At 44.4% G+C, this 26,836-nt stretch overlaps 1 protein-coding gene across 1 annotated transcript in view; it reads right to left on the bottom strand.

The window, feature by feature from the left end:
• The window catches only part of PCNX2 (pecanex homolog 2), a gene marked incomplete at its 3' end in the record, with an annotated part of 251,039 nt that overhangs the window by 70,156 nt on the left and 154,047 nt on the right, over positions 1-26,836 (bottom strand). Inside the window, exons 22-23 of the mRNA XM_006027452.1 lie at positions 18,163-18,273; positions 9,157-9,284 (exon numbers count right to left, since the gene is read on the bottom strand). Of these exons, the coding sequence (XP_006027514.1) occupies positions 9,157-9,284; positions 18,163-18,273 (239 nt within the window). The remainder of the gene's footprint in view (positions 1-9,156; positions 9,285-18,162; positions 18,274-26,836) is intronic.

Genomic DNA, 26,836 nt, shown 5'->3' on the forward strand with positions numbered 1-26,836 from the left:
CACACACCCCCCCCCCCCACCCCCCCCCCCCCCCAAAAAAAAAAAAAAAAAAAATCCAGACACTTATTTTAAACATGACCTGGAGTGATTACTAGAGCTTGGAGATAACAGGAAAATGCATTCTTATTATAAACAAACAATTCTGCTGTTTCCAGGACTGCATATGATATCATAACATGCCACACACACACACACACACACATGCACATGCACACACATGCAAGTTAAGCAGAGTCCCTGTGTAACAGAATAAGAGCCTATGGACCATTGGGATGCCCCTACAGGTCGCTTTATCCCTGCTAGGCTCTCTCTCTGTCCTGTCTCGCAAGGTCTCACCTCATTTTCCTGCCTGCCATGCTTTGGTGGAAACTTAATGAAAGCGAGGCTGCCATGAGAGACTGACACCTAAGTAGCTCTCTCTTCTCCAGGAGTCAACTGTCCCGACCTGGTTTGCATTAAGGACTTAAATTGTGACCTCCAGCTGCCCCCATAATCACACCCATGCCATAACCGCTGACGTGCAATATCACATCCAGAGGGACTCTTGCCCCAAAAGTCACCAGGCCACCTCAGGCCTTTACTCCCTTGTTGGGACTTCAACCTTCCTGGCTTCAGTCCCTCTACTGTAGCTGGTGCCTTAGCCCAGGCCCACTGTTTCAGACCTGGCTTCTGGACTCCAGCCCCTTATCTTGTGCTCCAGGGCCTTTATCTCTGCACTTTTCTGGTTTTAGGCCCTCTGGCCCCAGGCTCTGCCCCTCTCTGGGCTACCTCTGCCCTTCTCAGGCTCTGGGCTCCTCTAGCCCCTGTCTGTGCCTTGAGCCTGACCCCTGGCAGGGCTCAAGGCAATCATATGCCACTCAGGCACTAATGGGACCTCCAAGCCATCCCTTTCTAGGCCCATCTAAACCATCAGTTAAAACCTGAACACAAACTTAAACTTTGTGGCAGCAAACAAGCCCCCAACCCACTGGCTGGCAACCATACTTCTGGGCCCTGAATCTGATCCCTTGGGTGCACTCCTATAGCTCCCGACCCAGATGTCATCAGTAGCAGCAATCTTCCAGCAAGGCTTCTGTACCTTGCTGCTTTCCAGATCTAACTTCTTGCTCTGGCTCAAGCTCTGGCTTATACAGTAGTAAAGCCCTGCCCCTTTCTGGTCACCTGCCTCCCATCAGCTGACATGACCACAGGACTGTTCCTTAACTCTCCCCCCCATGGGTTTCGTGTGTTTCGTGTGCCTTGCTACAAAAACCCTGCCCTTAAAGGGCCATGCCATTTTCCAGTAACAGGGCAAGGGATCCCTGTTAAACCCTGTCACAAAGAACTGGCTTTTAGATTGGGCATAATTGATGGAAAGCACAAGACACTTAATTCGTCTTTATCGAGCAACATTTCTCCACCTCAATTTCAAAACCAGTCATTGCTCTAATTCTCCATGTTGTACAGTTTTGGGACATGCTGCCCAAGAACCACGTTGTCCAACCCCAGGAGAAAAAGTGGGATTGGAAGATAGAGTTAAAATAGTGGATGAGCAATAAAGAAACTGCTTTATGAACTCAACAGAAAGACCCAAAGTGCGCCTCACTAAATAGCTAAAAAGCTGCTTAGTACCCAGGTTACTGGCCTAATGTCTCCTCTCCATCTTTCCTCTTCCCCCAATTGGGTCCATGCTAATGCATAATACATAACAATAATACAATAATAAAAACAGCACCTAGTGCTTCTTATGAATGTTTCTCTGCCTTTGCCTTGCAAAAATAGGACAACATGCATTTTCCTCAATTAAATGCCACACACAACCATGGCACACTGATCCTATACCACCTGATTATTATGTACCTGCCACTTGGCTGCTGCACTTTGCCTGTTTTACATGGTAGTGTGTGCAAAGTTAGCCTGTGGTTTAATTCTCCTAAAAAGGCTTTGGGGAGGAACCAGAACAAGCTTCCATATCAAATTCCTGAGTCTCCTGCACTCTCTGTAATCCCATTATAATTTCTGTCCTTTAATGCATTCAAATATTTGCCGGTTGCCCAGCACTGGACAGAAATTTCATGCAGCACTTACTGTGACATAGATATTTTAGTACTGAAGAGCTTAAGAATTTGAATTAGCCCCACTTTCTTCAACAGGGCTATTTGTATAAGTAAGGACTTCTCTCATAAATAATGTTTGGCATATCAGAATTTAAAGCAGTAAAGCAATCCAATTATTTTCATCCATGTGTCATATACGTTCCTTGCCCTAATATAATGAGGAGTAGACTTTTTTTTGGAACAGTGTCCCTGTAGGCTAGGGACAGAAGTTACACAAACTGGTTTAAGTGATCAGAAAGTGGTTTTAAACCTGTAGCAGAATGTAAAATCTGCACGTAAACCAGTTTCAAAATGGCCAAAACTGGTTTAAAATAAACCTGGTTAAATGTAGCATCAGACTTAACCTATTTTGGGTCAAACCAGTTTATGGAACTTCTGTCTCAGCCCCCTTTCTGGTTTAAGTTAAATCAGAGTCCCCCAGCATCCCAGCATGCTCTGCAGCCCTGGGTTGGGCTGTGCTCTCTGCTTCAGAAAGCAGAGTTAGCCCCTCCCTTCTGCTCACTAGCCAGCGCAAAGACAGGGCTGTGGCCAGATGCCAGCCCGGCATGGTCCCTTGAACCAAAGGGAAAAGGAAGGGGGTTTATCCTTCACTCCCCTCCCCCTCTGGGGGACTGCAGCCAGGGTATGCCTAGCCAGGGTGTAGCAGCCTGTCAAGTATTCCCCCCCTCGCATCTGGGGGGCATGGCCAGCCCCATTCACAGCCTGATGCAAATGGGAAGAGGGAGTTGAATTTAATCTCCCTCTCCATCCCTTGTCCCACTGGCAGCCAGGCTCTGCGTGGTCAGGGTGGAGCAGCATCTGTCAGGCATTCTCCCCGCTCTTCACCCCAGTGGTGAGAGGGGGCCAGAGCCGGCTGGCATGGCCCCACCATCTGCCTGCCTCATCCATGACTAGAGCTGTGGGGCTGACCCAAGCCAGCCTGTGGTCGCTACTGAGGGCAAGTATGGAGGGGCCAGCCCAGCCTGGGCCACAGGGGACAGGCCCTTTCCAGCTGGCTGTGGCTTGGGCTGCGGCTGTGGGAGCTGCATGGCCAGATTGCTCCCAGGTCCCCATGCCTAGGCTGGGTGGGGCTGTTATGCAGCTGGAGCCAGTTGGGAAGGGCCCAGGAGGGCTGGCCTGGGCCAGGGGAGGCACAGACCTTTCCAGCCAGCTATGGATGAGAGACAGCCTGGCCCACTGGCATGGACAGCAGCTGGCTGGGCAGCAAGCTGCTTGGGACAGGTCAGAGGCACTGGTGGGCCCTGAGCCGGGCAGCCGCACATCACAGGGGTTCATATGCCCACAGCTGTCACCTTATCCCCTGTCCTGTACAGCACCCAGCAGCTGCAGCGGCACCACAAGCTGCATGCTGGCCAGGGCTGGTGGGACTATTCTGCCTCCCTCACCTCCAGCTGCCACTGCTGCCCCACTCTGGGTGGGTGGGTGGGAAGCTTTAGCCCAGTGGCTTCTGCCAGTGCATGGAGCTTTCGCTTCAGCTCCCAGACACCTTCCATCTGCTCTTCCCACCTAGCACGTTGAGCAGCCCCTGTGGGCGGGTGGAGTTAGTGGAAGGCGGCTGAGAGCTGGAGCCAGATCTCCATTCACCCAACTGAAGCTTCCCCACACACTGCCCAGAGCAGTGCAGCAGGGGCAGAAGTGGGAGGAGGAGGAGCTGCTGGAGGCAAGGGGAAGCTGGCTGGGCCCAGCAGGGCTGTTCTGCTCCCCTCACCTCCAGCTGCGGCTCCTGCTCCTGCCATGTCAGGCGGGTGGAAGCTTCAGCCCTGCAGCTTTTGCCCAGCACACAGAGATGTGGCTCCAGATCCCAGACGCCTTCCACACACTCTGCCCACCCACAGGGATTGCTCATTGCGTGGGGGAGGTGGAGCAGATGGAAGGTGTCCAGGAGCTGGAGCCAGAGCTCCATACATTGGGCAGAAGATTCCCACCTGCTCACCCAGAGCGGGGCGGCAGTGGCAGCTGGAGGTGATGGAGGCTGAACAGCCCTGCAGGTTGTGTTGTGACTGCAGCCACCGGGTACTGCACAGGACAGGGGGCATGGAGGCAGCTGTGGAAACACCTCCGAGCCACCTCCAAGCCAGGCCAGGCAGCCTGCTGTCCAGCCAGGTGCCGCCCATACCATGAGGCTGGGCTGTCACACAGCTGCAGCTTGCTGGGAAGGGCCCTGCCCCCATGGCCCGACCCAGGCCAGCCCCACTGAGCCCTTCTCAGCCGGCTGTGGCTGTGTGATCTCCCTGCCTGGCCTGGGCACAGGGAGCTGGAAGCAATCTGAAAGTGCAGCTCCTGTGGCCCTAGCCGAAGCTGCAGCCAGCTTGGAAGGGCATGATCCCCCATGGCCCACCCCGGTCTGGCCCCTCTATGTCCACCCTAAGAAGTGCCTGCAAGTAAGCTAGGCTCAGCCCCACAGCCCCAGCCCCGCAGCCACACAGGCCCAAGCTCTAGCCCCAGCTCCAGCCCTGAAGGCAGGGCCATGCCAGCTGCTCTGGCTAGGCCCCCCCACTGTGCAAGCAGCCAGCAGGGGCAGAGGGAAAACTGGGCAGGCCCCACCTGGGGTCTCTGTGCCTGAGAGGGGAGACAGGGGAGTTTAATTCTCCCTACCCCGCTTCACCTGAGACGCTGCCCAGGCTGGTGTTTGGCTTTGGGGAGTTGCCTGGCAAGGGCTGCTTCCCCCATCCCCTTCCAGGCACACCCCAGCTGGGGTCCCTGCAGGCCAGGGTGGAAATTTAAACCTCTCCCCAATCATACTTGGCTGCCAGCCGGGGGGGCCTGGCCGTGCCGCCCTTCCTCCAGGTCAGCTTCCCCTCAGCCTTGCGGCTGTTGAGGAATGGAAAAGAGGGTTGCTCTAGTGCCCTCTGGCTTCTAGCCTGAGCCACTGCAGGCATGTACTTGCATTTCTGGAATCAAAAGTGAATGTCTATTCACTTGCAAATCGGTTCAATCTATGCAGGTTAGAGTAACCTGCAAAGATTGAATCAATTCAGACTTGGGCTTTTTGAATGTCTGCCCCTAGCCTTAAAGACTCAAGAACTCCTAAACCAAACTCTCACTCTGCTTACAAAGCTCATTTGTTCATGAAAGCAGTAACAGATTGAAATGGAAGTGAAGGAAAAGAGAACCTAAACTAGAAGTGCTAGTGACAAAATGAATATAAATGTAGGTAGGGTGATTTAATTTACATTTTGGAGGGAGGGTACCAAAGGTTCAGACAAACACTTATTTCACTCGGATGAGTATCAGACTTCTGCAAGACTGATTTTTTATTTCCATATTAAAAAAGAAGGTGAAAAAGAAGTCAGGAACCAGACTATAATGTCTAATGCATAACAGAGAGCAAATTAGGTGAAGAAATGTGGTCTGTACAAAATGACCAACACTGAGAAGGTAGGCAACAGTATTAATATTCTGAATGACAAACTACTAATAAATATAGGGGAAGACGGACTGGTTGTGAAACTGCAACATCTCCATTGATTTTAATTGGTCTATGGCAATTTATACCAGTTGTAGATCTGCCCCCTTGGGTACATGCTATTAGTATATTATGTGGGGTAAATTAGTTAGCAAAAAAGAACCACAGAAGGGCACCAAAAATATACAGGATGATTAAAAGAAAACATATAAAGTCAAGTGTATACCCAGTAAAAATGATTTGTGGATCAGTGGGAAGCACTAAAGCACTAATCCTGTCACCCCTGTTCATGAAAGAGTAGCACTGCAGGACATGTGCAGTCCCCATAAGCTCAGTGGGAATACCTGTGGAGTAAGGCGCTCCTCGACGTGAGGGAGAATGGCAGCACAGGTCTGAAAATAATTAAGGAAGACAGGAGAGTTTACTTGGAAATAAAAAACGAGTGGACAAGGATGAAGGATGTGATAAAGCAGACAAAAATTGAAAGGAGTAAAGAAAACAAATGAAATAAGAAAGGGAAAAAAAGAGAAAAAGAAAACCATAAGGGGATGTACATAAACTAGTTATCCTGTAGAAAAAAGAGTCTGGGATTTAGCGGGTGTCAGATGCTCCACAATAACTGTCCACGTTCATGATATTGGCTTGCAGTAGATAAAAGTGAACAGTGGTAGCTTAGCTTTCAGTGTGTATGTCCATACTCTTAGTGAGGATTTGCCCTGAGGGTCACCATTGATTAGCCTGACCCTCCCCTTGCCACCCCACTTTGTGGTAGCTGAACACCAAGATGACCAAGTCCTGCTCTTTCAAGAATCTGTCTGCAAAGTACTTGTCTCTCTTTCTAAGCTTGACTCTAATTAGAAGTGGGTACAAGAAAGTGGGATACAGATGGGCTGGAAGTCAGCCACAAGTGTCAGGGATTGCTGCTGGTAGACTTCCTGTCCTGGCAGCCTACAGCACCCAGATGAGTTATGAACATGCTGCAGGAAGAAGGAACAGGGAGGTTGACCTTAGGCCCTGAAGATCAGGAGACCTTCCTGAGGTGGGCTGGACTGCAAGCTGCTAGCCTAAAGAAAAGGAATTTAAATCTAGGCAGTCAGCAGATTCAAGCTAGCAATACTGACCTACCCAATAAAAGAGATCTAGGTTACTAAAGGGAAGTTTTCAATCACTTAGTGCTATGGGATGAGCATCACATAGGTAGTTACTGTGGAGCATGTGCAGTAAATACCCACCCCTGTTATGCTGTGGTATCTGATGCTATAAAGCAAAAACAGAAATTAAGATTGAAATACAGAAACAAATGTTTAAGCACAATAGGCAAGCATTCATTCAGATTATCAGGGCTTAGACAAAAGTTAAATTGGCAGATGACTTCTTATTGCTCACAATTAATTTTCTCCCTCAGGTTTCAGAGACAGCCAAAAGCTTGAAGACTAAGATACATCTATTCTTTGTTTGTTTTAAAAGAGAAAAAGTATTGGCATTACACATTAAAAAGCTTAAACCAAGAGACCTTCATAAGCAGCTTGATTTTCAGAAGCACCTACAGTTCCTGTTCATTTAATGGGAGTCAGAAAAATCACAGGAAAAAAATTACAGATCCATTATTAAGATACCAAACATCAGGTATCTCAAGTCTAAAAATCCTATAGTGAAGAAAGAAATAAAAAAGCCACCTAGTTCCATGTAGAAACAACACGAAGATGAGGCTCAGTTCTGCCAAACAGATCTGGCTATGTGAACCATTTATTCATGATCACTAGGTTTGATTCCATAACTAATATCTAGAAAAAATGCACTTAGCCATGTTAGTCCAAAGTTAGGCAGAAGGCAAGACAGGGTGGTACCTTACTGACTAACTGGTTCAGAGAGGCACAAGTTTTTGTAAGCAACAGGCTACTTCAAGATCTGATGTTATCTGACAAAGTAGGCTGGCACCTACAAAAGCTCATGCTTCTCTGAACCAGTTAGTCACTAAGGTGTCAGCTTGCCTTGCCTTCTGTGTCAGATCTATACAAAAGCTGCATGCCCTGAGATACTTCCAGTCTGTGAAACAGGTGAGGGGATATCCTTGCCACTGAACTGCTCCTGGAATTGGGAAGAGTTGAGATGCTGCTGCCCACCCGCACCTTCCACAGACCCAGGTGATCTGGGTCTATAAAGTTATAGGGGGGCATTTCTCCGTGGCTGTCAGGAACCCTGGGCAGCAGTCCCCAGATCTCAACCCTAGTTTGCCCATAGGGTTGAGAGGCAAGCTGCAGGCTGGAACAACCTATACATTTTTGTAAGGATTTCCAGAGCTGCCAATTTCCCAGAATTTTGCAGTGTTGGAACTGAATGCCTGTCCATACTCTTAAGTTTCCCTCTGTGGGACCCATGGAAAAAGGGTGCTTGCTGTGAGTTCCATCAGATTACCTCTAACCCATCATTCTTCTAATACCATCAACACTAATATTACACTGGTACAATGGACACTGAATGAATACATTCACACAACTCACACAAAGCAAAACCAAACAGAAAACTCTATAAATCAAATTGAAGTACTCCTCTGATAAGTTAGAAAAGCAGAAAAAAAAGATCATTGTTATTTTAAAAATTCTTTAGGAGTTGCTCAGGTGCTATAGTTAAGTGGGGTCATAAAAGTGACAGACGTGCAACAAAATGTTTTACACTAATCCCTACTGCTCTGACCAAATCCTATTTTGGATAATATATTCTTCATTTCCTGCCTTAAACTGCTGTGGCTTTCTATGCATGGTTCAACAAGTGCAATACTTTAGTCCATGCTGGTTGTATTGTAATGAGGGGTGAAGAGTCTACGTACAGCTTGTAACAGAGGACAAAGTCACTGAATCCAGCCTCCTACCACAGATATCATGTCAGGTACTCCCTTTCGCAAACTCACTTAGCTCCATCTTAAAACCAGTGAGGCTTTTTGTGCCCATTTCCCCAGTGGAGGGCTGTTATGGACACCAATAGCTAAATGCCTTGAGAATCTACTGGATGAAAGGCACTATATAAATGGAAATTATGTCATTATCCAATAATTTCTATGCTTTAAAGTTCATTTTCTTATGTAACTGGAAAAGGGGAAACTAAACTCAAACAGAACTACCCAAGGCTGGTGCTAAACTTTATGAAAAATGACGTGTTAAAAACCAATTAAAATAGAGACTCGGCAATTTGCCCGTTCACACTTCGCAGTGAGAGCTCCCCAACATTTCCAAACTGGTAAAATGTTAACAGGCTAATGTAAAATGGATTAACACAACCTGACTTCTGGTGCCAAAGGCTTAACAGATTTAGTTACTAAAGCTGGCTTCTAAGACAATAAAAAATGACTGTTGTGATTCTTTTACACAGCTCTGTTGTTCTGTCTGCTTCATAGGTGCAATGTGACATCTCATCTGCAACATCCTGATAATTGTTTAAATACATTTTCAAAAATAACTGAATGACTATGATAAAGTTAATATGGTAGAATCAAGACTCAACCAAAAAGCTTACTTTCATATTCCAAAGTAAAGTACAGATTTTTTTTTGTGGGAGGGGAAGGGGGTGGGGTACTGGGGAGAGGAAACCTACAGAAATGAAACTGGTAAGAGTAAAATTTTTAAAACAACAGGTGCATGCAACTCTTAATTGCCTTACTTGTAGTTTTTCTCCCAGAACTTGACTGGTCTGGCATATGAAGTGATAAAAATGACGCTACCAAGAAATGGACTCAGTGGAGCAGAAAAGATCGCGGTGCCCAGAGTTTGAAAGAAAAGCATAGCAGAGTCTGAGCATTTCAAGTTAAGGTAACACAAATGTTTTCATCATACTTCTAAAATCATTCTTCAGACGGCTCTTGACCTATTTATTTTTACCATATTTCCCCAGATCAGACACAAATAACTAATTACGATGAGCACTGTAGCTATGAGAGTTAAACAGTTCCAGTAACGAGCACTACGTGTTACAATGAAAAAGGCAGCATAGCGTGTCAGCTGCCAGGGACAGCAGAGAGCCCTCTGTTTGATTTCCGCCAGAACAGAGTTCCTGTGGATAGGCAAACTTACTGGCCATTTTCAGCTGCTCTAACCCCACTAACACATTATCTCTAATGATTTTTGCTGAAATTCCAGAACTAACACAGTGGGACTTGTGTAAATGACAGAAAAAAACGATTATTATTAATACTGTTTTACAGAAATGTGGCCATTATCAAACCTGCTTAAAGGGAAGTGGTTCCTGCAAGTCCACCTCATGTTAGTTTTTACAATATTGCTGGATAGTTACAGTGTACCACTCACAACTTCTAAAGTGGACACAAAATGAGAAGAACACTGCAGGTGAGTAAAGAACATAAAAACCAGGGTGCCTGCCTGTTTCATATAGCAGTTCATTTGAGATTGCTGAAAAATGTGTCTAGGTCAATGATTCTCAACCAGGGTGCCACAAGAGTCTTTGAGGGGTGCCACTGATGGTGTGGAAGGGTACGTGGATAATGGCAGGCTCAGGAGCTCCCTGCCTAGCGGTTCCCCTGCTCCTGCTGCCCTGCCCGTCAATAACAAATACATTAGTTTTGAAATAAGGTGCCACCCAATTCACAAAACTTGTGGAGGGGTGCCTTGCATCGAGCAAGGGGTGCCTTGCGTCTAAAAAGGTTGAGAACCATTGATCCAGGCAATACAGTAAAGAGGCAGCTATAAAGAATGTAAGTTAGAGAAAGATTAAAAAGAAAGTCAAAGTCATATCATCTCTTCGTTATCCCATGCCCTTGACACACTGATGTTCTGTGGAAAAATGTTGTACGTAGTTCCAAACCAATATGCATGTTGGTTTCAATTATTCTTCTGGAGTAAATAATTGCTATTAAAGTACAACAAATATCAAAGCAGTGGCACTTCTCTGAAACCACACTTAAAGTCCAGGCACTCAGGAGCAACAGTCTCTTGATTCAGCCTGTTCTAATAATGGCAGTTATATCACTTCTGCATTCTTAGAAAGATTAAAGTCAAATTTGTGATGCATATTTGACTTTCACTTACCTCAACAATATTCATATTGGTTCCCCCTTTCCCCCCTCAAAATCGAATTAATCAATTGCCCTGGAAGTAATAGTCAGCATTAGCAAGCATTTAGACATGGATAGCATTGAAATTCCTTCAATTTATTGAGAGAGAGTGATCTGGAATAGAGCCTGAGAGCATGAGTGAGTTTGCAAGCTGAACTTCCTCTGAAGGTTACAAGTTCAAAGACAAGGAGAGAGAATACAAAGAAAGAAGAACACGTGTCAACAAAGTTAAATTCTCATATTACCCTAAGCATAACTAGGATTGGCTGTAAAGGCTAAATAATTATTTGCAAGTGTCAAATAAGAGCACAGGAGCTGAAAAGAAACAATGAGGAAAGATAAAGGCAGGCAGATAAGGACTTAGAAGATTCCTTCAAAGTAATTAACAGCATAATAGCTGTTAGCATCATGAGTTAGGAAATTTGGAAGTTCACTACAAAATCTTTGCGTTAACAATACAAAACAATAGCAATCTCTCTGTTGGCCTATTATATGCAACTCAGAAGACAACTCTCATTTGACTTTTAGAGGGTACATCTACACATGCGCTTCTCTATAGAGTAGACTAATTAGTTCTGCCGGTCTGCAGCACAGGTGGCTTCTGAACTGGAAGTGGCTGCAGACCGACAAACTGCGGCCCCTTCAGAGCCGGGTGGAGAGGCCGCGGCTCCTTCTGCAGGGCCCGCAGTAGCGCAGGGTTTGGTCCACACCTCTGCTCGGTGGGTGGGATCCTTACCTGTCTTCCAGCCGGAAATTCCTGCCACAGTAGGCTGTGACTGCTGGGCTGTGGTTTGCCAGGCCACAGCATAAAATCTTTAGGAACCCCTGGTCTAAGTGTAATGTGTAACTTTACCCTCAGTGCCTTAGAAACATAAACCCAATTCACAAAAGTGATAAGGGCTTTACACTACAAGTAAATAGGACTGAATTAGTAACATCAGGGCTGTCCAACTGGTGGCCAACAAGTAGTTATGGTGGCCTGCTGCCTTGGTGGCTGCCTCACCTGCTGCTGTGTAGTAGAGAAAGGCTGAGGGGTCCACATGCCACCTATGCAGCCCACACAGTGTGGGGCAAGGAGGTGGTCACATGCTGCCAGTGGGGGAAACCACATACTGCCAGCCCAGCCCACCAGTGGGAGAGTTCCCAGGGGGCCATCCAGACAGTATGCACCCTGCCACATGCAGGTATCATGTGAAGCCCCTGACAGCACCAAAGTTGGACAGCTGTGAGTTATGTGTTTTGGAAATTATCTTACATTCATTTGTAACTGTTTGCAGAGTTGGACACCACTCTGTTCTACTCTCACATGCCCAATATTCTTTAGGATTTCCAAAATCAATTTCTTCACTATAATTTTTGTTGGATAAATTAAACATATAATACGAGCAGTGAAGTAATTCCATTATGTTCAGAGAATATGTTGGTATCAAGGGTTTGTAATTTATGAAGATGAGAATTTATTAGGTTATGTGCTAAGGGCTTCATAAAATTAATGAAGTGTTAAGAAAGCAAGGTTTCAAGTGGAAATATGTGCTAATACTAGTCTACTCTTTTAAAAAAGCAGAACACTAAGTGAGGGCTGTCTAGTTTTAGACTATTATTACTGAACGCCTCAAACTTTAATACCTCTCTTAAGACTACATCCCACTTGCATCCACAAGCAAGTAATTCTATTGGCCCTTCACCCCCTGGAGGCAGAGGGTAGACCAAGGTCACCTTCCAGGACAAGGGAGGACTCGGGGACCTCCCATTCTGTCCAGCCAAGGGGTTGGACCAAGGTGGTCAAGGGCCTGAAGGCCCGCCGCAAAAAGGTCCTCGCCCCGCTGGAGCTTTGCAATACGTATGAACCTCTTGCAGCCCCAGCAGAGCCTCCTAAGCTGCCCGATCCTGTAGGCAACACAGGCTCAACTTTAGCTCCTGCTCCAACTCTCCCTAAGTAAAACACAAAGTGTTTGTCATGGGAGACTCCATCGTGATGGGGACTGAGGGAGCAATCTGCCGCCCTGCCACCTTAGCCCAGGAAGTCTGCTGCTTCCCAGGAGCCCATATCCGAGACATCACGGAGAGGATCCCTAAGCTCCTCTGGCCCACTGACCACTACCCTACGCTCCTTATCCATGTGGGCACAAATGATACATCTCAGATCAATCCCAGCCAGGTCATGAAGCCCTACAGGGATTTGGGAGTGGGGCTTAAGGGGTTGCGGGCACAGGTGGTGTCTTCTTCATTCCTCCCAGTTTTGGGCTACGGGCTGAGGAGGGAGAGGAGGATCGAGGTAGTGAACCAAAGACAACAGTGCTGGTGTCATCGTGAGGGCTTCAGCTTCCATGACCCCAGTCCGCTCTTTGGTGAGAGGCAGTGAGCTGCTGGGAAAGGACGGCCTCCACCTCTCTCTGCTGCGGAGGAGGCTCTTCTCAGCCAGACTGGCTGACCTGCTCCACCAGGCTTTAAACTAAACCCGCCAGGGGGCAGGCACTGCTGGACTGTTGAGATACCTTTGCAAAGCCAGCAGGCCAAGGCACTTAAGGGAGGCCACTCCTGCTCCAGCCCTGGAACAATCTGTAGGCAGGGAAAGGGCCCCTAAAGGGACACTTGCGTGCCTGTACACAAATGCCAGGAGCTTGGGGAATAAGCAGGAGGAACTTGTCCTCTAGCTTAACACAAATAATTATGATGTCATAGGGATAACAGAGACTTGGTGGTACTCCACCCAGGACTGGGCCACAGGTATAGATGGCTATACCCTGTACAGGAGAGATTGAGTGGACAAAAAGGGCGGGGGTGTAGCTCTCTATGTCAAGGAGAGCTACGTGTCCCTGCAAGCCAACATTGGTGCCCAGGGTGGACGATTGGAGACCCTCTGGGTTGAAATCTGTTGGGAACACGGCGCAGGGGACACAATGGTGGGAGCCTACTACAGACCTCCCACCCAGGATCAAGACCTTGACCAGGAGTTTGTCAGGGAATTGGCTGAGGCCGTATGCTCCCGGTGCATGGTTGTCATGGGAGACTTCAACTACACAGACATCTCGTGGGAAGAGCACTCAGCCAAAAATGGTTGTAAAGCTTCCTCATGTGCATGGATGAACTCTATCTGGCGCAAAAAGTCTACGGGCCAACGAGAGGTAAAGCACTGCTTGACCTGGTACCTGCAATGGTGGGCGACCTAATCAGAGACTTAATGATCGAAGGGAATCTGGGTGACCGCGACCATAAGCTGATCACCTTCACCATCCACCGTAAAGCTGGCAAGTCAGTCAGCAATACAGAAGTCCTTGACCTCAGGAAAGCTGACTTTGACAAGCTCAGGAGACTTGTCAGTGAGGCCCTAAGGGACCACGACCCAAAAAGGAGGAGAGTTCAGGATGACTGGTTGCTCCTCAAGGGAGCGATCATGGATGCACAAGCTAAGTCTATTCTGTCTTGGAGGAAAGGCAGCAAAAGGACACAGAAGCCCCCTTGGCTCTGCAGGAAACTAGCGGACCTCCTGCATCTAAAAAGAAAGGCCTACAAAGGATGGAGGACTGGATCCATCTCCAAGGAGGAATATTCTGCACTGGTCCGGACCTGCAGGGAGTGAACCAGGAAAGCCAAGGCTGCGACGGAACTCTAACTAGCTACAAGTATCAAGGACAATAAAAAGTCCTTTTTTAGATATGTGGGGAGCCGGAGGAAAAGCAAGGGCAACATCGGACCCCTGCTAAACCAGATGGGACAACTGACAACTGATGCCCCGGAAAAAGCCAACTTGCTAAATGGGTACTTTGTGTCAGTCTTTCACTAGTCCCAAGGGACACCCCTGCCCATTACGGGATGGGAAGGCCCGGGTGAGGGAGATCCCCTGCCCTCCATCAATGCTGACCTTGTGAAGGAACATCTTGAGAGGCTGGACATCTCGAAGTCAGCTGGCCCTGACAGTTTACAACCCAGGGTACTCAAGGAGCTGGCAAGCATCATAGCCTAGCCCCTGGCACGGATCTTCGAGAACTCCTGGCACTCTGGTGAAGTACCTGAAGATTGGAACAAGGCCAATGTGGTGCCTATCTTCAAGAAGGGGAGGAAAGTGGATCTGGCAAACTACAGGCCCATCAGCCTGACCTCTATCCCGGGGAAAGTCTTAGAAAAGATTATCAAAGAGGCCATTCTTAACAGACTGGCCAATGGCAGCATCCTGAGGGATAGCCAGCACAGGTTTGTTGTGGATAGGTCTTGCTTGACCAATCTTGTTTCTTTTTACAACCAGGTGACCTATCACCTGGACAAGGGAGAGGAGATTGATGCGCTGGCTGGGGAACTGGCTGCATGGTTGGGCCCAGAGGGTGGTGGTTGACAGAAGTCAGTCATCGTGGTGGGTTCCTTCAAGGCTCTGTCCTTGGGCCTATATTATTCAACATCTTCATTAATGATGTGGACATTGAAGTCAGAAGCGAACTGGCCAAGTTCACCAACAACACCAAACTTTGGGGTAAAGCGTCCACTCCACACCTGAGGACAGGAGGGTGATCCAGGCTGACCTGGACAGGCTCAGGAAATGGGCGGATGAGAACCTGATGGTGTTTAACACTGAATAATGCAAGGTTCTCCACCTTGGGAAGAAAAACCTACAGCATGCTTATAGGCTCGGCAGTGCTATGCTGGCTAGCACTACAGAAGAAAGGGACTTGGGGGTCATGACTGACCACAAGATGAACATGAGCCATCAATGTGATGCTGCAGCTAGTGAAACAAGCAAAACTCTGGCTTGCATCCATAGATGCTTCTCAAGCAAACCCCAGATGAGTACACAGCTGGAGTACTGCATCCAGTTTTGGGCTCCACAATTCAAAAAGGATGTGGAGAAGCTTGAGAAAGTCCAGAGGAGAGCCACACGCATGGTCAGAGGTCAGGAAAACATACCTTATGATGAAAGGCTGAGAGCTATGGGACTCTTCAGCCTGGAAAAGCGCAGGCTCAGGGGTGATCTGATGGCTGCCTATAAGTTTATAAGGGGTACTCACCAGGATCTGGGGGAACGTCTGTTCATCAGGGTTCCCCAAGGGATGACAAGGTCAGACAGTCACAAACTTCTCCAGGACCGTTTCAGGCTGGACATAAGGAAGAACTTCTTTACTGTCCGAGCCCCCAAGGTCTGGAATAGACTGCCACCGGAGGTGGTTGAAGCACCTACTTTCAACGCCTTCAAGTGCAATTCGGATGTTTATCTTGCTGGGATCCTATGACCCCTGCTGAATTCCTGCCCCTGGGGCAGGGGGCCTGACTCGAAGATCTTCCGAGGTCCCTTCCAGCCCTAATGTCTATGAAATCTATGAAATGTATATATATAGGCATTCAGATGAACATAGTAAGTGAGTACGTTTAAATAAATGCATGTAATATTTGTTTTGCAGTGTGATCACTCATTACGCTTTTTTTCCTTTTTCTAAAAAAATATATTTTATTTTATTTTCAAATTTACATAAATATAACTAGGTCAATTCCAAATTATGGTTTCTAGATTAGCTCTACAGAAAGTTAGCCCTTTTGTGCATGTGTAGCATTTTGCATTACTTTATGATGATAATGCACACACATTAATAGAAAGTAGTATGCAGATACTAAAGGACAAAGTTATTGTTGCTGTGGGAACAATAACTTATTCATTTAAACTCTTAACCATAACATTGCATTAAGGTACTGTTTTGCATTTAACAAGGATATCATTAATATAAATAATAGATAGTCAGCCTAATGCACTTCAGCCATAACTATTTAAATCAACTAAATCCTATTCAGCTAGCTGCTTTTGCCTTTTAGGAAAGCTTACATCATGATTGTATTAATATTAAAGTTACTGTCACTGCAGAAAATTGTGATTGAAGGGAAATCTCATTAAAATATAATCTTCAGTTTTGAAATGTCCTGTCCTGAAACTTAAATAAAATTTTCTTTTAAAAAAATGTTAGCCATACTAAAATAGGGATTCAAATGAATATAGGATGCAGAGTTTTGTGATGGCTTTTGCCAAAGCAGCTGTACAGGTTTACAATATTTTTCCTTTGCGGATGTGTTTCTGAAACTTTCCCTGTGAGGATTGTTCTGTTTGTGCTTCCATCTACTCTACAATATTTTATGTCTTAGAACCACCTTGCTTCAGAACACTAATATGAGTAGGGGCCTACTTAAAATATGGTTTTGTGACTTTCGCGGAAGCTAAGAAAAATGGTGGTCTTCACAAAAAATGGCAGTCTTCACGAAAAATGGCATTGGCTGCAATTTTCCATGGCAAGAGCAACCTCCACCCCCCCCCCCCCCACCAAAAAAAAGCTTACCAGAAAACGAAGGTTTAAATCTAATACTTGGATCTATAATAATATGGTAATCTATATGATATTGCCATGGAATTCTCTATTTAATTATATTTTTTTTGCCTTTTGGACAATCAGCAGCAAAGGACAGGGAGGCCAGGACCCCTCTGCCAATCAGTGGCAAGGGGTGCAGCCGCTGCGAAATGCCTGTAAAACTGGCTCTACACACTAGTAGGCAGTGTAAAATCCTTTGTCTTGCCATGATTTGAGTAGGTCCCTAAATATGATCCAACAAGACAACTGTAAGCACATAGTGATGTATCCCTTACATATATAAAAATATCACCACATTTAGAATCATAGATGACATAACTAGGGCTTTCCAACTCCTAAGTGGCCATGGGTTGAACATGGTGCAGTCTGCACCACCAATGGCTGCACTAGTGCAAGCCACTAGTCCCCAGGCCACACCCCATGCTCCTCCATCCATGTAAGCAGCCTTTTCTTCTCTCCCATACCATATGTGGCCCATACAACCACTGCACTGCCATCCCAGACAGCCCCTCAGCATTCTTGCTGTACCAAGCCACAGGCTCCCCCAGCACTGTGGGCTGCACTGCCCTGCTCTCCAGGGTGGGAGCAGAAAGCAAAAGATGAGGGAAGGGGAGCCTAGAAACCCCAGAGCAGCAGCAGCTGGAACAATGGCTGGGTGGCAGCCGGGGGGGGGGGGGGGGGGTGTCACACGTTAACCCCTTGCAGGCTTCATGTGGCCTGTGGGCTGATAGTTGGACAGACATGCTGTAAACTAATGAGTCACTCACTATGTCTCCGACTTGCCGGGGAAAACTGTTAAAGGCTAAGCATTTTAGGGCCAATCTGCAGCATGCTCAGCACTCTACAGGATAAGGATTTAAATGCATTACAAAAGAGGAAAGTCTATCCCAGATGGAGATAGTATACTGAAAATGTATTGTCTATACCAGATACTCAAAGTTCTGTATAGTGAAGATGTATGTAAAGTCACCCACTGCACAGGAATGGGAAAAGAAGGGAACAAATGTTCATAATATTAAACATCTTGGTCTGATTGCACTATGATTTCCCAGTTGCACCTGCCTCCAAGTAAAACAAAACTGTTTCTCCCATATCTAAGGAGACCATATTAGAAGTAAGACTATTTTTCAGACTCAACATCAAGTACTGTCACATTTTTTTAAATAAAAATGATCTGAAAATGTCATGCTCTTTGTTCAAACCTTGCACACATATCAACAGGGAACTTGAGAGTAAAGAAAAATAAACCTATAAAAGGATATGAGGTATTGCGAAGAGCTGAGCAAACACGTGAAACGAAGACCCCCAAGCAATCTGCCAGGGAGCTATATATGTCATGATGAACTGCAATTTTTGCAATAGGTCCCACAGCTGAAACCAAGAGAAAAAAAAACAATTATGATGACACATGTGGTTATCAAAGTCACTTCCAATAGTAACATCTAGAAAATGATAAACCTTTTACAAACCTGTAGTGGAATGAATAGAATTTAGTTCGTTATGCTATGTTTTTCATTGACACTAAGGTCCTGATATAGCAACATACTTATGCACATGCTTATCTTGAAGAACACGCAGTCCCATTGAATTCTCACATGATTATGTTTAGGCACAAGCTTAAGTATATTTATGAATTGGGGCCCAAATGATCATCTTTTAAAAATATTTCTGCTTAATTAGGGATTAAATATTGCTCTGTTACATGTTAACTTCGTTTTCTTCATAACTTGCAGTCTGATTGGTTAACTTCTGTGGTGCTCCTTTAGCATCTGAAGAGAAGAATTTCACATCTGACAGTAAGGAGTATTTCTGCTGGGAGAGACCCCCCTATTAGAGTCAGGACCTCTTGTACCTAAATCTATATGCAACATCATCATTGAAAGTTTTTGGAGACTGGTATGCACCAATTTCCTTTCATGCTGTTGACTATTTTTGTTCAGGAAATAAATAAAAGCTCACATTTGTCTTGACCTGTGTTTAAGATATTCTTATGGTATGGACACACATTACATAGGTAGTGCCACATATGTGAGAGTGCAGCTGTTCTATATAGCCCAACCAGCAACAGGGACCTGTTTCAGAGCCCTGCTGCAGACCCCCTTCAACCTGAGGGTCTGCAGACTATACCTAAGGGGTCCAGAAAGAATGACCATGATCCATCAAAAGCATGTGAATACCCACACTTATAATTCAAAGGGGTCTGCACCTGCATTCAAACATTTTTAGGGGTCCACAAATGATAAAAGGTTGAAAACCACTGCTCTACTGGGACCCTGCTGCCACCATGGAAGCACTGGCAACAGCTAGCATCTCCATGGTTGCTACCAGTGTCACAAGAGCTCCAGCAAACAGCTGGCTTCCTCACATTGGTGATGGCAGCGGACAGGGCTTGGTCAGATTACTTGTATTGCAATATCGTTACCTGAGGACGCTTTGGAGTGACATGCATATACTTCAGGAGAATGAAACAGGATTTTGTTCAATACACTTTGAACAAACATTTTTGTATTTCAAAAACTTCTGATGGATTAAAAGACAAATCAAGACGTTTTAGATACCTTGATAGAAGTTCTAAGTCCAACTAAGAAGGTTTACTTCAGTGAAAGTTCAATCAAATTACCTCTATTTTAAATTATTTCTCATGGGTTAGTCTACTTTGTGAGTGAGAGTGGCCACATTGTGAAACAACGCTTGAGCTACTGCGTCCTTGCTAGCACTGCTCTTGCTTGTATGTGACACTGACACTCCTAGTAGCAAGTCCCAAAGTATATACTCACTGTGGTACACTGAGTTGCTCTAAGAATTTCTTTCAAATGATTTATGGGACAACTTTCTAGGTACACAGATAGATAGAGGGAATGCAGTGAAGGACCAGTGATATTCAAGAAGAGCTGCTAGTCTGTGTTGACACTACATACCATGCCCGTTAGCAGCCGACAAGTAATGCTACTTTTTGCTTTAAGCCACAACCCCTGAGATGCCAGACAACTTAAGTCAAAAACATCACTCCAATTGATCTAAGGAGTTTCACATATGTATGAGACTCAAATTAAGGGCAACACTCTAATTATACTTCAATGACATTTTGCAGTGAAGACATAACCAGATATATGGAAAAATCAGGACACTCCTAGTAAAACTAGGATGTATGATCTCTGTGGTGGGGCACCTTTGGGTGGCTGCCACTTTAAGGGCAGAGTCAGGCATTTACCAGGTGGCTGATGAGGGCAGCCATTTTGAGCACTAGACATATAAAGGTTGCAGTTTGCTGCTGCCGGCCCAGATAGAAACACTGCCTGGCTGAGCTGCAGCAGGAACATCTTGAAGGTAAGAGCAGGAGGCTCTTGGTCTTGGGCATGACCTAAAACTGCACCCTGCCAGGGATGGGTGGCCTAGTGGGGCTCCTAGTGGCATGGGAGCCTCCAGGAAATGCCAGGCCAGTTACATACCTGGTGAAAGGCGGGGAGGGGTGCCTTAGCCCCAGCCCCCATCTTCGGGTGGACTTTGGAGGCAGTTGTGGGAGTAGTGGGGCCAGGCATGGTAAGCAAAGTGCCACCCAAGCCCAGCAGGGATGTGAGATCCCAGAGACCCTAGAGGGGGTAGCATGGGGAGCGTAGTTGTGTGGCCCCACACAGAGTAGTGCTGAATGGGAGTGGGCCTGAAGGGCTGTGTGTGAGGGGGGCTGAGTAGGGCTGGATAGGGAGCAGGCCTGAAGGGCAGTCCCAGGGGTGTGTTGAGTAGTTAATCATGAAGATGAGAAGGGTGGGGCATGGTGTAGAGGCCCTGGCGGGGCTGTAGTAGGAACCCCATGTGTGGAGAAGAGGCAAAGTCATGATTGTGGATGCCTGAGGCTGTACTTTGGGCCAGAGGCCGAGTAGGGGGCTCATCCCAAGAGGTAATGGTGAGTTCTGGCCCCAGTAAATCCTCCACTGCAAGGAGGCTGAGAGTGGGATGAAAGAAAGACCTAAAGGGCAAGCACAATGACCTGCTGCTCCAGGGAGGGAAGGAGAGTCCCTGTGAGACCCTGGAGCACCAGCTGTGGTGTAGGTTATGGTTACATCATGTGGATGCCATCTGCGAGGCATGGGATGTAGTGTAGGGGAGGTTTGGAGCTGCAGACAGCATCCTCTGGCATCGGGGTGGGGAATGGGCAGCTTCCTGTGTTATTCCATCAGTTTATGGGAACAACAAAGTCGTGGCAGAAGAGACTGGGTGGACTACTCCATAGAGAAAAGTGGGCGGGCTAGCATGAGATCTGACCCTGAGAATTGCCCCCTGTCACGGTCTCTTTCAAACGCAGATTGTTTATGAATCTGTGCTTGTTTTTTCCATTAGAAATTCAAATCTTGTTCACCTTGTTTCTCTGAAAGCCACTCTATATAACTGAAAAACTATGACATTTGCCATAGAATGCAGCAAAACCTGACTGCAAATGGAAGTGTTAATTCATGGAGTTTTAACACTTCAGGGTCTTTTCTTAACATCTGGTTCTCTGAAATGAGTGAACAAATAGCCAGGAGAAAAATCTAGCTTTTGTTAAAGATTCAACTACAATTCAAACTAATAAGCTACATTTGGAACATCCACAAACATCATGTACAACTACAGCAAAAAAGAAAAAAAATCCACTAAGGATATGCCTGTTACAGATTGAAGTCACAAAGCCATAAATCAGCCAAGATGTGTTCAAAAAACTCTGAGGGTTCACCAAAAGGTTTTAAAACCTCATAGTTCAAGTCCTGGGTTTTGTAAGGAAATAAAAACCGGGGGAGCCTCTTCTGGTTCTGTATTTTATTATACAAGTTACATGTCTCCAATATCTGCATAGTTTTGCAAAAAATGTATGATAGGTCTGAACTCCTTATTCCCTGCCACCCAAAACTATTACTGTTCCTTCTTCTAGGAGAACATTTAAAAAGGTGCTCTTTTCAAGTAGCCAGTACTCAATTTCTCTGCCAACTGCTGATAGGAGCAGGGAAAGCAAATAAGTAAAATAAGTAAGAGCCAATCCAAATTCAGAGATTTCCAGAATTTTCTACCACTTGCCATCCCACCTATCTTTTATCCACTAAGAATGAGAGAGAATGTTTTCAGCAACAAAAAAATGGAGGTAAGAAAGGAATTCTAGCAAGTTTCTTCTACATTTTCAGCTTTTGAGAGATTCCTACATTGTTCAAAAAAGTTATTAAAATGTGAATTTTCAGATGGCACGTGCCTTTAGAGAAGAACATTGCCCAGTGCCTCTATGACTTGAGATACTCAAGTATCTCAAGTTTGAAACCAGAACTTTCCACCAATTAATCTATTTCTGTGCGGTCTTCTGAAGAATCCCTCAACCATGAAGTAGTCTCCAGTACTTTACATAACCTGACTATACATGCCAAAGGTAAGATGGTTGCTTCATTCATTATATAGACACTAGCCTGTATAGATTCAGGTGCTAAAGAGCTTTTCTTTGCTAGATTAACCTGAAGAGCTTTCATTTATTACTTGTTTCACTTATCAGGGAGATTACAAATCACGTATCCTTTCCTTCCTCCCTGCCTGAATTGAGAACTCAAAGGGTTTGCCAAGAACAATTATTTTTGTTTTAGAAATAACAGAAACATCTCTCTCCAAAGACAACCAAAGGGCTCAGTTCTCTATCATACAAATAATCTCCAACTTCAACGAATAGTACTAGAATATTATTCTTATAATTATGACAATTACATATTATTGATAATACACAAACAACGTACACTTAGTAAACATTATATTTTAATTTTGACTGGGGAAGCTGATGATAAATTCTCGATATGTCTGACGTATATCTAAATGCAGCGTTAGATCTCAAGGAAAAAGCTTCCTTGATAGTGTGAAAGTTTAAAAAAAAATATTGTCCCTACGAGTATATTAAACCTTACATATTCGTCAAGAGAGCATGCAAGTTCTACTCAAGACTTCCCCAGTATAGGATAATTTATCTCACTGTATCCTTTGTATAATTCCTCTTCAGTTCTGAAGCATCTTATACAGAACACTAAGCAGAAAAATTATACACTTTTTAAGGTATGTATATCTTGAATGTTCCTAAATTTTTAAACAGTTCGTTCCTGTTCAATAACTAGTAAAAACTACCAGTATAATCAATTCAGAGAATTTAAATAATTTCATCCTTGTTACTGTCAAATAAAATGAAAAGGCAAAATGCATATTTTATATGGAGATACCCTTTATGATCTTGATCATCTTAAGTTTTTTTTTTTCTTGGGTAAAGCTGTTAAGCTTCTACAAAATTCTTCCTCATACAAATATCTTCTATTTTTAATGTGCACTAATAAAGAAGAGCTAAAAATTGTAATCTTTAAAAATGCTTCTTAATTTCCTTATATATATATATATAGTTTATATATGGCTATTCTTGTTCTCTTGCATACACCTAAAACAACAGATTAAATTCAATAATGAAATTAGGAAATTAATTACATTAAGGTTGTTTTCCAGCACTGGAATTACATATATAGTTTTCCTTTTTTATTTATTTATTTATTTTAATATTTCCTGGTCTCAGATCTCATTCACTTCTATAATCCATAAGGAATTTAATGGGTGACTTAAATAAACTGAGATGAAAGTTGGCAATGCCTCTTTCTTGTGAAAAGATTTGCCTATCCGAACCTTTCTGCCTGTGTGGTAAGTCATTCACTAGGACTCTACATGGGGAGGTACCAAAACAGGACTTGGAATATCTAAAGCACATCTGTGAAAATGTACTTGCTAATTTGGTGCTCGTAACTTTCTGTTAAGAAATGGAAAAAAAATGTTTACATATACATATGCAATTTTGTCCTGACTAGAAATGGATGCTCCTTAAAATTCCACTGGCACATCCAAGAAAGAACTAGACCCGCACTCTCAGGATTTACTGTGCCATTTAATTTTCCATGCGTGCAGTCAATTCTGACTGACTGTTGCCATCTCTTCAGGGTAAGCGATGATCTGTTATGATAGGTCTAATTCTTTTGGGAAACGTGTTTGTTTATGTTTGCATCCATAAAAATTATGTCCATAAACATTACGTGAAACTTTGTTTTTAAGCATGGTGAAGTTTGCTGTGCATGTAAAAGAAAAATATTAAATCTGTAATCTTAGTGCTACTAAGCATAGTAAATTTATATGGCCAAGCATGATATAAGAAGCAATGGACAAACTACTGATTGTTACTGCCTCTCTTCTCTGGAGAAAGTACCAATACCACTAGAAAAAAAAAGAAGTTGCCTATGGGAAAAACCGAAGAGCTATAAAGTAGTTTCTACCTGAAACTCCAAGCATAATTCCTGAACTGTCCTGATATTCATTTACAAGAGATTTTGTGCATGGCACTAGAAGGGTGTGTGGTATTTCACAGACAGCTCAAGTGACAAGATCTGAGCTTCTTACAGTCTAATGGAGATATTTATCATCAAGTCATTAATCATCCAGGACATACATGGATGCAGAGGGCCGAGAGCATAGGATGAAGAGGGTTACAACAGTTAGAGATTATTAGAAAAGTAATGACCCTGATTAACTCGAGCCTTGTACCACATCCAACACTGAGCTGGTAGTAGGACAGAGAGTTGATCAACAGTGCCATAAGACACCATCAATTCTCTGTTGTTTGGGAAGAGGGAAGGAAGGAGGTAGGTAGAGGCCACACAGGTAGCCAGTGCAGTCTACAAAGTAGGCAAAGCCAGTTAGAGTGGAAACACTAGGAGTTGTACTGATTCATCTTTTTCCCCATGAAGTATCCATAATCATGTCCCCTAAAGTGCCACTTAAAACTGTATCCTTTCCTACAGATCTGGTGGGTCAACTTTGTTAAGAACTGACATAAAATAATTCACAGAGGAAGCCACTTGGGGGAAGGAGGAGTGGGGCAGAAACCATTGTGGAGTACCAGCTACTGACACCCAGATATATACCTCATATATATCCAGATACAGTGCACTCATGACTCATTTACTCCCCTATGGTATTGCTACCCTCATTAGCTCAGAGTGTATGCATTAAATATAGCCCCCTGAACGAGTAAAGGCACATGACCAACTTGTATGCACTGTCTTGGTTCCTCAATACAAAAAAGACAGAAAAAAATCTTCATCTAGGTTGAAATCTGAGGTAGAGGTCAATGATGGAAGGATGACTGAAAAAAAAGCAATTTAAACTGTTTCCAATATTAAAAGGAAACATAAAATGCACAATGCAAACCACAGCTACAGCATCCAAAAAGTAACCACCAAGATTATCCTGTCAAATATCAAATGTAGCCTTGGGTAATTTACTCGACAGGATGTGTCTTATCAGGGATTTATATGCCAGATATCAGAAGTTGATGGAACAGCTGTGAGCTAAGAGGGAGCAGCTGATTAAGACATTGGATTTCAGTGTGCACAAATGGCAAGAAATGGATTAGAATATGAATTAATGATACAGTGACAGAAGTTTTGAAGTAAAACATCAGCTTTAAAGGAGGTCTGAAAATTATAAGGGGAAAAGAAAAGAGCAAGGGTTTTGACTTAGGGTAGAACCTAAATTAACTGAAGCTAGTAAGTTAACCAAGAGGTCTGTGGTTTGTGCCCACAAAGACAATTTAAAAGGTCTAACAAGGTTAATTACTAGACTATAGCAAAGTAAGAAGATGGTCAAAGGTTACAATTTCTCATCAGATGAAGAAAAAATAAGATGCTATGCATAAGATCTGCCCCATTAGAATGAATCATGGTAGGGGTATGAAACTCTTGAAGGGCTGAGCCTGATTTGTACAGGTTTGGCAAATTGTTACAGCCTATGTTAGCTGGAGCTCCTGTGACATGAAGATTATCTTATATAATATACAATAGTATTGTTCCTCTTTGCTAAAAGAAAACAACCTCAATAAAAATAACAAAAACTTTACCTTTTTTTTTTCCCACTTCTAAGTTGGCAAATACAATGAGGGGAAATAAAAAGAGACTAACAGACAAGGAAAACGTATCCATAAGTGAGCTCAGCAGGGGTAAGACTACTTAGGCAAATGAATGCAGTGTTAATGAAGGCAAATTTAACAAGCTCTGGTTCTTTGATTATTCTGTCTTATGCATGAAGACAAATTTTGAACCCTCAGAGGATTTGATTATCAGAAAAATATAAGGTGATTTCATATTTTAGTATTGCTAATTAGTTCATCCACACACACAAATTAAGAGGCCATTAGACTGCCTGCCAATAACATACTAGAGACAGAAAAAAACCCTAAGTTGTAGCCTTACTGATTAGAGGGTTAATGTTACCGGGTCTGATAGTTTCCATCAGGATATGTGCAGATGGGATATGTGAGAATATGGGTCCCATTTCTTTAAAACACAATGGGAGGTCAGCAGAAGTCACCAGGCCAGAAAAAAATTTAAAATGCATTTCTTCTTCTTTTGGCATTCCACATGGAAGCCAGTGACAATGACCCTAGTTGCAGCACTGAATTTGTGAGTGTTTGACACAGAAGCACCTTGCTGCCTGCTGCCACACTTGAGAAAGATAACAGACAGGCAGAGGGGGAAGTACAGATCGCTAGGAGAATTCTCCAGCTACAGTTGCTTCGACTGTACATGGCAGCTTCCTACATCAGTCACTGGGACAAGCCCAATTCACTTGTTTATGCATTAACAAAGAAGATGCATGGAGACAAATCATCATCCTATACCTAGCATACTTGTTTCAAAAAGTATGGGGTGGAGACTCACCAAATCTAAAAAGTCTCAGGCTTCTTAACAGTAAGAAAATAGTTTAAAGCTTACCTAAATGCACTAGGGAGACAGTTCCAATGCCTCTGCTATAAAAGGAGGACATGGACCAATTATGTGCAGTGTCCTTCAGCCCTGTGGCCCCTCATCAAGTACACAAAGATGGTTTGTGCAATATAATCACACTGTGTAGG

Source organism: Alligator sinensis, unplaced genomic scaffold (assembly GCF_000455745.1).
Source record: "Alligator sinensis unplaced genomic scaffold, ASM45574v1 scaffold93_1, whole genome shotgun sequence".
NCBI lineage: Eukaryota > Metazoa > Chordata > Crocodylia > Alligatoridae > Alligator > Alligator sinensis.